This window comes from Heterocephalus glaber, unplaced genomic scaffold (assembly GCF_053883595.1).
Source record: "Heterocephalus glaber isolate CG9 unplaced genomic scaffold, H.glaber_assembly_v1.0 deba00001571, whole genome shotgun sequence".
NCBI classification, from domain to species: Eukaryota; Metazoa; Chordata; class Mammalia; order Rodentia; family Bathyergidae; genus Heterocephalus; species Heterocephalus glaber.
Window position 1 is genome coordinate 3,995,461 of NW_028258356.1, and position 13,431 is coordinate 4,008,891.

At 42.8% G+C, this 13,431-nt stretch overlaps 1 protein-coding gene across 2 annotated transcripts in view; it reads left to right on the top strand.

Moving 5' to 3' along the window:
• Positions 1–3,025: 3,025 nt before the first annotated feature.
• Positions 3,026–13,431, top strand: part of Trhde (thyrotropin releasing hormone degrading enzyme) — a 411,539-nt gene continuing 401,133 nt past the window's right edge. Inside the window, exon 1 of one of the 2 annotated variants that reach the window (XM_004845026.3) lies at positions 3,026–4,260. In XM_004845026.3, the coding sequence (XP_004845083.1) occupies positions 3,359–4,260 (902 nt within the window). In that variant the 5' untranslated portion in view covers positions 3,026–3,358. The remainder of the gene's footprint in view (positions 4,261–13,431) is intronic. The other variant, XM_087192438.1, reaches the window with a different exon arrangement.

Below are 13,431 nucleotides of genomic sequence, written 5' to 3' on the forward strand. Positions count from 1 at the left end.
TCTTTCTCTAATTCAGTGACTTACAATATAGGGGGCAAATTTTAAATGAAATACAAGCGAATAATTTCTTTAATATTTTATTAGATACATAATCTGAAATTTTGCCTTTTTCATTTGAAAGTAGAATAAACATTTTCTTTGAAAATAATATTAAAATTTATTTTACCACCTGCTTGCATCTCAGGGAAAGGGTACTACATACTTTCAGAAACTAAAAAAGGAAAAATCACTAGGATTCTTTCATAACACTGATAAGAGAGGAAGAAATACTTACTTGACCTTGATACTGAGTTTATTGGGTAAAGTTACATTTAAGAGCAATCAATGAGCTAATAAGTTGTGGCTACTTCATGTTAATAAAGTTGAGTCTGTTTCAGTTGGGTCTTGAAAACAATCCATTTGCTAATTTAATCAGTCATTAGGGACTTTACTAATTGATAAATGAATTATTTAATTACAAAATAATTTGAGAGCTGCTTGAAGTACATAAACACATTTATAAGCTGGAAAGAGCAGAAAAAAGCGTTACAGTCTTTTTTTGACAAATATCATTTAGAGAGAAAGAGGTCTTTAAGATCACTTAGTGGGTAGCATCTTCATTTAGGAAGTGGTTCTCAGACTTGTGGGGGTGGTTCCAGAAAGTTCTGATAATTTTAGGTCCTAAATCCATGGTACTTAGATCAGTAATCCTGAATAACCAGATTAGATTTCTGAAGTCAGAGAAGGCTGGTGACCCATGGGAGATTACTTAATTCTGTGAAAGCAATCTAATAACCCCAGCTCCTCAACTCTTAAAATGTACACAGCCAAATACATATGGACAGCAAGAGCATAGGCATTAAAAACAGAGCAAAAAAAAGTAACTTGAACAGAATGTGCCATTTGCCTTGGTCTGTGCTAACGGCCCACATAAAACATGCGTGAAAAACCTACCCTGACACTTGTATTCATCAGCATTTAAAAATGATTCAAATGGACATCTATGATGTATGATATTGAACATGTATCCAATCTGGAAGTAAAGGGAAAAGAACTTCCTTAAACAGTGCTGTGTTTTCCAAGGTTATCAGACTAGGTTGATGTACATTTGGTTTTTCTCCTCAGCCATGCTTCTAAAGCCAAACACAATTTTTTAATTGAACCTTTTCAGCACTCCAAAGCCAGTAGCAATAAACAATTCTTTTTGTAAGGAAAATGATGGGCATTGTTTTTTAAATGCCATCAGGATTTAAAGACACCAAAGAAACATGTAGAAAGGAATTACTTCAATTTCTTTATATTATCTACTTATTTTTTGACTGAAGTCAGTAACACTTTGTTTTGTTAAAAACTAGAGACTATCTCTTCTCTTTAGCTATAATCTTTGGGGAGGCAGTTTTCTAAATATTGTTCTAATAAGAGTTCTTCACACAAATTCTGAGGGTTGCATATTCCATATACTTGTACACACTCTTCACTATAATTTGAAACTCCAATAAACTCAGAAGACTCTTCAGCCAGCCAAAGGTCCCTGAACTTGTTCTGATGATTCTTGCTATCACTTCTTATTGATTCCTGTTCCAACAGTTTTCATGATAACACTGGAAAGCTACAAAAAGTAATTATGGCTGGATGAAATGAAAAACTGACCAATCATGGCATATATTTGTTTACTGCTGTAGTAAGTTTAAAGATATAGGGGCTCATTTCCCCAGTATTTCTCAGTTTTGCTGTTTTGTGTTTTTTAAATTTCGGCCCTACAAGCATTATATTTTAATCAGTTTCCCAATCTAAAAAGAGAACGCATCCTATGGGAATTATGTCTCCTTTCCGTGGTCCTTACTTCCCGAGGGCTCTAATGCTTCATTGCTAGACATTAGTTTAGTGCTGTACACCTGGACACATCACACAGTGTAATACAGGAAGTCAGGCTTTGGAGAATTTATATCAATTTACATACAATCCTCCAAATCCTCAGGCGAGCTTGATGTGAAATCTGACACAGCCGCGTTTCCCCAGCAAGACCTTCCTCTGCTCTCCAGGTTAAGAGCCAAATACTCCAGTGGTCCCTCTGGGGAGCCGCAGTTGGGCTAAGGAGTGGGCAAGAGGGGTGACTGAGGGGCTTGTTGCGCTGATGATTTACAATGTACTTCTCGCGGGAGGCTCAGCAACCCCCTCTGTGGCGGTGGGTGTCTGGTGTGACAGAGCGGAGAAAAGCTCTCTAATCTCCCAGCGTCTGCCTCGGCCCTGGCAGCTCATCCACTCCCCTGCCTCCCGCCTTCCCTGCCTCCTCGCGCTCCCTCGCTCTCCTTTGCCTTTCTCCCGGAGTTTCCGTCCCTGAATGCAGCTGGAGTAGCTTGGGCAATCTGGACCCGGAGTCTGTGTACACACACACACACACACACACACACACACACACACACACACACGCACACACACGCACACGCCCTCTCTCCCACGCGCTTGGGCTCTTCTCCCCGGGGAGATGGAACAAACCTTCATCTACCTGAAGTGATGGCCCGGCCGGACACTTCTCCCTTACTTGCCATCTCCTGAGGGCAGAGCAGCGTCTGAAGGAGGCAGGCTCGCCGTCTGGTCTGCAACCTCGCGCCGCCCCCCGCCACTGCTGCTTAAAGTGCTCAGGGCGGAGGAGAAGGCTCCTCCAGGACGCTTCCCCGCTGGCATAGCTCCGCGGCCCGGCCCCGGGACTTGCTCCGAGTGGTTCACTCCGGTCTTCCCCTCCATCACTCTCGGCCATCCTTTCCTCTCCTCACCGACTGCGGGGTGTGCGGCTCGGGCGCCTCCCGAGCTGCTGCCGTCGCCGCTGCTACCGTCGCCACTGCTGCTGCGAGCAGATCCCACCCAGAGGACCGAAAGGCGCGGCTGGAGCGGGGGAGCAAGCGGAAGCCCTAACTTCCCTCCCACACCCTCGCTCTCCCCTGCGCTCTCGTCCTCCCAGCCCGGCTGGAGAGCTCCCGCGGAAAGCTCGGCGTGTCGCGGCGCGGCGCGGGCAGGAGAGCCGCCCGCCGCAGGCGCACAGGGGCGGGGGCAGCGTGCGCCCGGGCGCCGGGTGCTGCCCGACAAGTAGCGCGCGCGGGGCGAGCAGGACGCTCTCCAAGTTGGGCGCCTCTCAGAGCCCGGCGCCCCGCACCTCGGCCGCCCGAGTCCGGAGAGAGGCGGGGCTGATGGGGGGCGCCCGGGCTGCCGTCGCCCGCGGCCAGAGCCAGTCTTGAAAGACTCGGACCGGCTTCCCCAGGGTCCCAGCCCGTGCGGCGCCCTCGGCCCGCGCGCGCTCTCTAATGACAGCGCCGGCGGCGGCCCGGGTGGCCCGCCCGCGGGGGGTGCCGGAGGGGGCGGGGGAAGAGGAGGAGGCGGTGTGATGACCCTGGACGGCGAGCGGGGGGAGCAAGAGGAGGAGAAGAAAAAGAAGAAGAAGAAAAAGAAGAAGGAGGAGGAGGAGGAGGAGGGGGCCGAGAAGAGCAGCTCTCCCTTCGCGGCCACCATGGGAGAAGACGCCCCCGCGCTCCGGGCGGGCGGCAGAGGGCTCTCGGACCCGTGGGCGGACTCGGTGGGAGTGCGACCCCGGACCACCGAGCGCCACATCGCGGTGCACAAGCGGCTCGTGCTGGCCTTCGCCGTGTCCATCGTGGCGCTGCTCGCGGTCACCATGCTCGCCGTGGTGCTCAGCCTGCGCTTCGACGAGTGTGGGGCCAGCGCGACGCCGGGCGCCGACGGGGGCCCCGAGAGCTTCCCAGAGGGCAGCGGCAACGCAAGCCTCCCGGGATCGGCTCGGAGGAACCAGCACGCAGGCGGGGACTCCGCGCAGCCTGAGACGGGCGGGGTGGGCACCCCCGAAACCCCATCTGCCCAGCCGCCGTCGGAAGAGGAGCGGGAGCAGCGGCCCCCCTGGACGCAGCTGCGCCTCTCAGGCCATCTCAAGCCGCTGCACTACAATCTGATGCTCACCGCCTTCATGGAGAACTTCACCTTCTCCGGGGAGGTCAACGTGGAGATCGCATGCCGGAACGCCACCCGCTACGTCGTGCTGCACGCTTCTCGGGTGGTGGTGGAGAAGGTGCAGGTAGCGGAGGACCGGGTGGCCGGCGCTGTCCCCGTGGCCGGGTTTTTCCTCTACCCGCAAACCCAGGTTTTGGTGGTAGTGCTCAATAGGACCCTGGACGCGCAGCGAAATTACAACCTGAAGATCATCTACAATGCCCTCATAGAGAACGAGCTTCTGGGCTTCTTCCGTAGCTCCTACGTGCTCCACGGGGAGAGAAGGTACGAGGGAGGCGGTGCCCCGCGCTGCCCCACCCCGCCGGGCGGCCAGACGCGCGGCCGCTGGGGTCCTGCGGGACCAGGCTGGCTTCCAGTGCCTCAGGAACCGCGGGTGGGGGTGGAAGCCAAGGAGAGGTAGGACTGTGCTCCCGAACCTCCGGGGTCTCTGAGAGATGCCTGATCTCTTACTGTTGCCAACTCCACAGAGTCACCGGTATCAAAAGATGAATGCCGCCCCTCAAGTCGGGACCTTACCCCTGCGGGTCAAAGTTACTTAGCCAGCAGGGAGGGCGCGAAGCTTTTTCTAAGAGTAGCAGGTAATCTGAATGATTCCACAGTGACAGCAAAGGCTTGTCAAGGTACTGTCCAGGGAAAATACCTAAGTGTGGAAGACCAGGGCAACAGCAAGTTTTCAGGGCAAAGCAAGCTAGACACAACTCTTTCCTCAGCCTGGCCCTGACCCTATTATTAGTTCCCTGGCAGGTGCAGAACAGGATGGGCGATGGCTACATAAAGTTTTCCAGCTACATGTTGCGATTTGGGGCAAAAGCGGTATCTAGAAACAGGCCGAGAGAGGCAGGGTGAAGTGGCCATGGTCAAAGCCTCGTAGAAGTGACCTCGTAGCCACTGAGCTCTCTGCTAAGGCTGGGTGACTCCAAGTGCTTGTTTCTGAGTTGCTGCCTCTGAAAATGACAGGGGTGGTAAAGGGAGGAAACGCTGGCAGTCAGTCTCAAATGCCTTGTTAGAGTGTGTCTTTGCTGCGGTTTGGATTTGGGCAGTATTCTATTTTTTAGTTTGAGAGGCTGTGGCACTTTGCACCAGTCGCTTAGAGCTCAGAGTTTGGAACTAGTCGAACTGGGTTTGTATCTTCTGCTTCTCCAGTTGTGGTGAAGGTTTCAGGAAAACGTACAGCATAAATGCCAGTTCTGCCAGTGACTGCCTCACACGCTTATTACCCACTCCTAATGAACTCCATCCTACTAGAATCTTACTGAGTAATGCGAGTCTCAGCACTCCCTATGTTACAGGGAGGAACACGGAGACACGGAAAAGTCGCAAAACATGACCCAGATCACAAAGGGAACTGACAAAGAAGGTAGTTTGGTTTCTGAGCCCATACTTTTAATTCTGACTTGGGGATGATGATAATACTCGTCTTAGGGGATTGAAGCAGATGTTCAGGAGTGAATGCACTGAAAAGCACTTAGCCCTGTGCTGGGAAGTAGAATGTCCATCATGAATGCTAAGTCCCCAGAGTGTCCTGTGGTAGTAGTGAGCCTTTTAATATATTGTGGAATGTATGAAAAAGTGATTCTTGCTCTTTGCTTTAACCCACTGCATTTAAAATAACTTGTTAATTAAATGACTAGAGAACAGATGAACAACCAAAGTGAACTTAAAAGTGAAATTATGAACTTTTAAGTGGGAGCGGGGGAGGGGCTGTCTGGTGATTAGTAATTAATGAGGTGGATCTTCTTTTTCTCTCAGATGATTCTCACAATGCAGAAAACTAGGGCTCAGGGCAGCCCAGGGCACCTGAGGTTAAGCGGGCTTGAGAACTAGGACTTGAACTTTGGTTTGCTCAATCTGGGACCAGGAGTCATAGTATTGGGAAAAGCTCAGAAGAAATTATTGTATAAGAGCCTGGGAAAATTTCAATGTGTTAGGGGAGTACACAAAAGTTTTATTATTTATAGAGTATTAAGAAGTAACTATATAAATAAAATACTTAATGCTTTAGTAGTTGCATGATAGTTGAAACCTTCTATAAGTGAATGTATAAATTATTCACTTTCTAAATTGTAAGATCAGATATGGATATTTTAAGACCCCCTTTACTACTTCCTCCAACATGATCTAAAGAACACAGATTAAAAGTATTTTTTTAAGCCCACAATTATATCAAATAAAAGCCAAATTTGCATGTTCGGTTTTAGAAACAAGCTTGTCATGTCAAAATGTCAATAGTAGGAGTTGCATATCATTACTGATAAATCTTGCTGGTGAAATAAATACTCCTCAAAATCCTGTTTTTTAGCCATGCCATGCCATGCCTAAATATATTTGGCAGAACTAAGTTGGTTTTGGTCAGTGCTTTCAAATGAAGAGGGCTCTTAAAACGACCAGATGTTTCTGTTTGACCCATAGCAGATTTCTTGTGCCTCTAGTGCAAAACTCTCTGTTTCAGTTTTCCCCAAAGATGTAAATAACTTGGATGGAAATTTAACCAACTGCATGTGTGGCTAAACCCTGCATCCCAATAGAAATGCAGGATTCACCGTTCTGGAGATTTCAGCATGATTTCATTTCTAAATAGCATTTTAGTGAAAGCCATCCCCCCCTTCAGTACCAGAGTTAATCTGATAATTTCTTTCTTGTTTCTACTGGAAATGATAAAGCAAAATAAATCTAATAAGCAATCTCACAATTGCGTTAACATTCTATATGTTAAACTTTTGTTACTATGGCTACTTGGAGCATTTTTAAACAAACCAATATCAAGAATTCAGCCAAAGCTGGACTGTTATTGGTGATGATTTTGTTCTCAAAATACATTGCCAGTTGGCATTTTTGAACCCACTTCTTAAAAGGACACAGATGCAAAAAAAAAGGCACAGACTAAAAAAAGGACACAAATGTAAACTCTGAATTTTCATCTGATTAATGATTAAATATCATGATCTTTAGTTATCATTTTGCCAATTTAATTATAGAATAATTTCTATAATGAAAATAAATTTTTATTCTGCCAAAGTGAGTTATATTGAGGAATTTGAAATACTTAAAAGAGTAATACACAACTTAGTCCACTTAGCCTCTGTGGAAAAAGTGACTAATTAATGTTCTATCAATCGGATTATTAGTCTCTTCAGAGATCAGAGACAAAGAATTTTGGTGATAGCAGGAAAATTAGTTTGTGCTCTGTACTATGTGTCTTTGACCCTCAGAAGGCTCTATCCCCTACCCGATATTGGAAGGAGGACCTACTTTTCCTGGTTCCCATACTGTAGTGGATAAAGGTTAGCAGACAAGCTCCCCACTGAAGCCAAAGACTTTCAAACCTTTGGCAAGTCTTCCAATCTTGACTACTCATTTGGCTAAGAGACAAAATTTGGCACTTGTTTAATACTGAAAATAAATAAGTTCTCTTAAAATTGAATGTTTGCACACAAGCAGTAAGTTATCTCCATCAGGCAGAACACATACTTTTTCCTCAAGTAGGTGTGCAGCAGGTAGATAAAAGGGTGTGTATTTATTGTCATAGTCTCTTATAGGAGAATACGCTTGCTTACCATTAGGCAAAATGTTCATTTACCTGAAGTAATTACTGCTTTTGGGTAGCCAGATGGTGAGCATACCCATGTTCAAAGTAGGGTACTTTAATTTAGATCCAGGTGGTTGGATTGAAAGAGGAAATTTACCCAAAGTAAATGAAGAGTTTATTCACTTTCAACAAGGAGACTGTTTTTCTTTGACCAACTTTGACTGGGTCTACAACATACTAAAGTGACAGAAGACAAAATAAAAATAAAAATTCTTTTTCTATCTATAAGTGGTTGTTTAGAGAGAATCCATGATCTCTGAGTAGAATGGAAAAATAATTTAGGTTTTCAAAGAGAATTGGGACCACTCTTTGGCAAAATCTTGCAGAAAGCTTGGAAGATTTGGTCTCTGACTAGGAATTTGCTCTTTTTTGGGTATTAATGTACATGGGTTGGTGCTTGGCAATTTTTCAAGAATGAATTAATAGCTATGATATTTAAAAGCAAGAAAGCTACCACACTGCTTTTATGCTGAAAACAGTCCCATTTTTCCTGTTCATTTTGGTGAGCAGATAGTTGTACATGAGCAAGTGGGAGCACATGGCTTTTTCCCTTCTATAGAGGCTGTGAACTGAAAAATCATGAGCACCATTTATTTCTGTGAAAACATTTTATATGATTCTTGATGGACTTAGCTCATTGTTTTTCTGTCAGGCACACATAACTATATAGTGAAACTGTGTCCAGTGGTGGATTCTGGCCACAATTCAAAATTCCACTGATAAACCAAGGCTAAGAAGTACCTGGGTGTGTGATTAAAAAAAACCCTCTGATCATTTAATAATGACTCATCCGGGGATGAAAATTAATGCAATTGGTGCTTGTCTTGCTGTGTCTTGTGGTGTCACCTGATTTGATCACCTTGGAAGTAAAATTATACATTTCTTCAAAAGAGTTAAATTAGATTGTGTTTTTATTTACTGTGTGTAACTTCAAACACAGCCTATGTGTTCTGGATCTCTTTTAAACAAAGATAGATCTGCTACTGGCTTTCCCAATATTTGTTTAGTTGTGCAAAACATATTTATTTCTCTCACCTATTTTTTGCTGTTATGTGTGTGGATAGGCTTCCAACAACACTGCAGCGCAATGGTTTAGGTTTGTTGAAGATGATGAAATTTGGTCACCATGACTACAAGAATAGAACTCACCTCTTCACGCATGACTTTAAAAAGAGGTCTAAAAGTGAGGAAAAAATAATTTCCCTTTAAAACAGAAACACTTCACAGTTTGGAAGGAAGGGCTTCCCTTGTTTACTCCTAAGCTCATTTTCCAACCTCCAGCAGTGATAATCATCATCACCATCACTGCCACCACTACCATCATCCTCGCCATCACTATCATCATTTAAAAAAATTATTTGGATGTTCTTTACATCCTTCCAGAACTAGTAGCCAGGTTCCCCCAGAGTTTTTCCAGTTTTTTTTAAAAATGCCATTCTACTGCTAGAGTGGATGCTGTCTCACAGAGAAAGAACTTCACTGGGGAGAATTTGAGAAAATTCAAAAGTGAAAAATACTCCCCGGTCTTCCCATTTTTCTGATGATGGCTGTGGAGCCATGGGGGTGGAATAAGATTTTATAATTGTGTGGGGCTGAAAGGGGTGAAGGGCCCAGATTCCTCCTCACCCTCAGTTCTCCACCTCACTCTCTTTGCCTCAGGCTTCCAGTGCACAGCTGGGCCAGACCTTTAAGGACCTCTGGCACCAGCTGTGAAGGGGTGGTAGGAATGGAGCCCTGTGTATACCTATGCTGACTGCAGGATGAAGTTTTAGTTTGATTATTCACTCTTTCCACATGACTGCCCAATTAAAAATATCATGATGGACAAAGTTTTAAATTACCATCATGGATTACCTTTTATCTTTATATTATTACTTTTAAAGAGCAAGTTAGAACCTTTTTTATTGTCTTCCTGATTAGAAGTGTGTGTGTGTGTGTGTGTGTGTGTGTTTGTGTGTATGGAGTGGATTTGTTCTTTTCCTCTTATGTAGGGACTTGGCAATCAGACCACTTTGATTCTAGACTCTGCCACTTAATTGCTTTATAAACTCGGCCAATTTCCTATTTGTTCCATGTCTGATGTCTTCATCTGGAAAATGGGGATAGTGATTCTCTGTCTCATAGAGTTGTGAGGATTGCATGAGTAACAAAGCACTGAGAACAGTGTCTGACAATGGGCAAGCACATTTGTGGGTATTAAATATTATTATTTTATTTCTGTGGTTGGAAGCCTGCTGTTTGGGTTGGTCTGAGGTAGTGCGGGATCATTGTTTTTGCCTTGGAGTTTTCTCTTGCTGTTAGAACAGTGGAGAAAGGGTCACTCTGTTCATCTTTCTGGCTGCTGTTTGTTCTGTCCCCTGAGCAGCATTTAGGGAGGCAGAGGGAAGAGGAAGCAGAGCGCTTGACCACAAAGAGGGAGAAAGGCAAGAGGATTTCAAGGCTAGAGAAATTCCAAGCTTGGATTAAAACTTGTGAGACGCAGAGAATCGAGGGAGCAGAAAGATGGAGGGAAACACAAACTCTGATCCTGGCACTACTGTCACCCAGCAGTGAGAATAGCGACAATCAATGACTGAGGGTTGCGACAATGCTAAGCAAGCAGAAAAACCTCAAGCACCGAGGGAGGGAGTATCAGTCATTAGATATTGCTCCCAAGACTTTATATGAGTTCTGACAGTAGCAGCACTTTATAATCCTCACATAATGCTTTGCCTTTTTCCAATATAAAACAAATGAATCTCAGACACTAACTTTATTTATTCCTATGAAAATCTGATATTATGACCTGGGAAAGTAATTTTAGCACTTTACAATACTCCTCATCAATGGTGATCTAGGACTTTTTACTCATTTTTGATAATAGTGTTTAGTACTACATAAATGGGAAAACAATTATGAACATTATGCTCTGTTTTTATAACACGATTATTCACATATGCAGCACTTCCTACATACATATTGCTGGCATTATTGCATTATGTTTTTAGTTTACTAGAATGGTTATTTAAAAATAGACTACACACTTGCTTATAGCATTGAATATTCAGCAGGAGTACTTCTCTTCTGAAATGGCAGAGGTTTAATGACTCATTGAAGTACATAAAAGCACACAGTCTAAAGTATGACCCATTTTGGCTTAAAATGTTTTGTTATTGAGTAACAATTTGCATTCTGATTAACAACCTCAACTTTAAATGGGTCATGTGTAATATCTATGACCTTGTGTCTTAGTTCACTTTAAATGGAATGTGTGTAACTTTCATGACCTTGTAACTTGGTTCGCTTTAAATGGGACATGTGTAACTCCCCTCACTTGTCCATTTACTACAGTCAGTTGAGTAGTAACTAGATGTTTTATAGGAACTTTTCTTTAGATCTCGAGAGATTTTATGATCAATCTTAAACTATTGTAACACTAGGTGAGTTGCAATTGCCATAGAAGTTCAAAGATCATCTTTCACTGTGTTGTATGTACAGTGTGCATAGATGTGGCCAAAATGGAAACCTTTAAAATATTTCATGCCATTTGTGAGGTCCTCTTAGTTTTGGTGAATTCTACAGTGAAAATCATGAATCAATTTGAATACTAACAGTATTATGCAAATGTGTATTTCCTCTGCATATGTTATCTTTCTGAAAAGGCAAACTGAAAATAATGGCACAGAAATTGTTTTGTATCACATACTGTAATTTGTTGGCAATATCAACCAACGTTAATGCATTGCTCCTGCTGAATGTTATCATAATGACTTGACACAAGAAGCTTGCCTAGTGAACTTCCGCAGAAATAAGAAGAAATCAATTCTGTATATCCTTCAGAGGCAACACTGAGCTTTAAGTCCGCCTTCTTAGCTCAACCAAAATGTCAAATAGACAACTTGTTAAGGAAATCAAGTAATTTATTTTAGATAGAAGAAAATTAAAATACATGTATATTATTCACATTTATCTAGTTATACTAAAATGACATTCTTGGAGTGATGCTTCCAGAATGTCACTTTTGGAAGTAGAATTTTTTATGGTAATGGAGTGCTTCATTAAAAGATAAAAATGATTTTGTTTAAGAAAGCAGGAGAAAAATGGACAAAATATTTGTCTGCATTTCCTTCTGCTTTGTTTCTTTTTTGGTTGTATTTATGCGTGTTTGTATATTTCATATACATTATCTATCCAAAATTTTAAATTTACACCTAGTGTCTTGCTACTACCTCAAACTCACCTCAAATTCATTAAGACATCAAATCATTATTTCTTTCTCTAAACACGCTTTTTTGAGACTGATTTTTTTGTTTCTTTGGTCTCCTTATATAGTTTATGCTGGTCTAGAACTCACTATGTAGCTTAGTCTGGCCTTCCAACTCAGTACAGTGCCCCTGCTTCAGCCTCCTCAGTGTTCTCCATGCCCAGCTTGAGTTTCTGATATTTTTAGTGAAAGTAAGCAGAAGAGAAATCCCACTTCCATCAACTAAAGGCAACCATAAAATATGCTTACTAAAGATGAAACTGTAGTTTTGGATCCTACAGGAAGTATTGCTTGTTGAGGGTACTGGCCTGAAAAGTGGCTTTCTTTGGTAGAAAGGAGAGTTTCAGAGTGAGAGATGTTACCAAGATATGATAGAACCAAAATGTGCAAGACTCCAGGCAGGGTCCTGACTTAATATGTATGTTGAAGTTCTCTAAAGGTTTTTTCTCTGTGCTGACTATAGGCTATTCTTTCATTTCTCCACTCGCTCTCAACCTTTAAATTTCTACCCAGGTTTCATGACCAGTTCTTATGCTTCCTTCTCAATAAAGCCTTCTTTGAGTTCCCTGGGCTGGTGGTTCTAGGTGCCGGCAGTTCCCCTATGGGGATCATTTGCTATGTTCCAAGGTGGTTTTAGTCATCTCAACTGGAGAGAGGGGATGTTACTGGCATCTAGTAGTTGAGGCCAGGGATACCGGTACGTATGCTGTAGTGCACAGGACTACCCCCCGCCCCAAATGATTATAATAATCCATGATATCAATGGTACCATATCTGAGAACTCTGCCTGAGGAGAATGTACTTCCTACATTTGCCTTCTTTGCCATGGCTTTTAGTATAATACCTATGTAGATACATGTTTAATTTATTAGAGTACAAGCTCTTTGTTAGAAGGAAACATATATTTCTCCACACTGTTGAACACTCAAAAATGAATGGCTAAGAGAAGCAAATGCGTTAGAAAACTTGTAGTACAGATCCATTTAGTGGTAATGTAGCTTAACATTTTTAAAAGAACCTCATAAAATTTGGGGAATATTTTAGTTCTAATTTTTGTCCAGTTATAAAATCTTGAGCTTGGACAAAACTTTAAATGTGCTCCAGTCTAACTGCTTTTCTTTACTAAGGGACTCCTTTGATTTTTTAAATACTGAATTGAAATTCAATTGTAATCGTCCTCAGGTGCTAGACTGTGAAATTGGTATTTCCTTATTTAGACATTATCAGAATATATGGCAGGCTTCTGTGCATGGATATATACTATGAGTATGAATTCAATAAGAATATTAATTGCAGAAAAAGTTGCTAGATGATCTCGATAGTTCTTTTCAACCCCGAGGATCAGTGATTTCAATTGTTACTTTCCCTAACATATTTACTTACTGAGTAAGGTGAAAAGAGACTGAATGATGTGTTTCTTCTGCATAAATATTTGGTTTATTAATTTCTCATTAGCTCAGAGGTATTTAGATCTGCTATATCCAATAAACTCCTAACCATTAATTACTTAATCTGAAGGATACCTTTGATTTTTTATATAAAGATTAATGTATTCTAATTATAACCTCTCTGTTGAACTCTTGTGAAACTTTCCCCCTCTCATTAG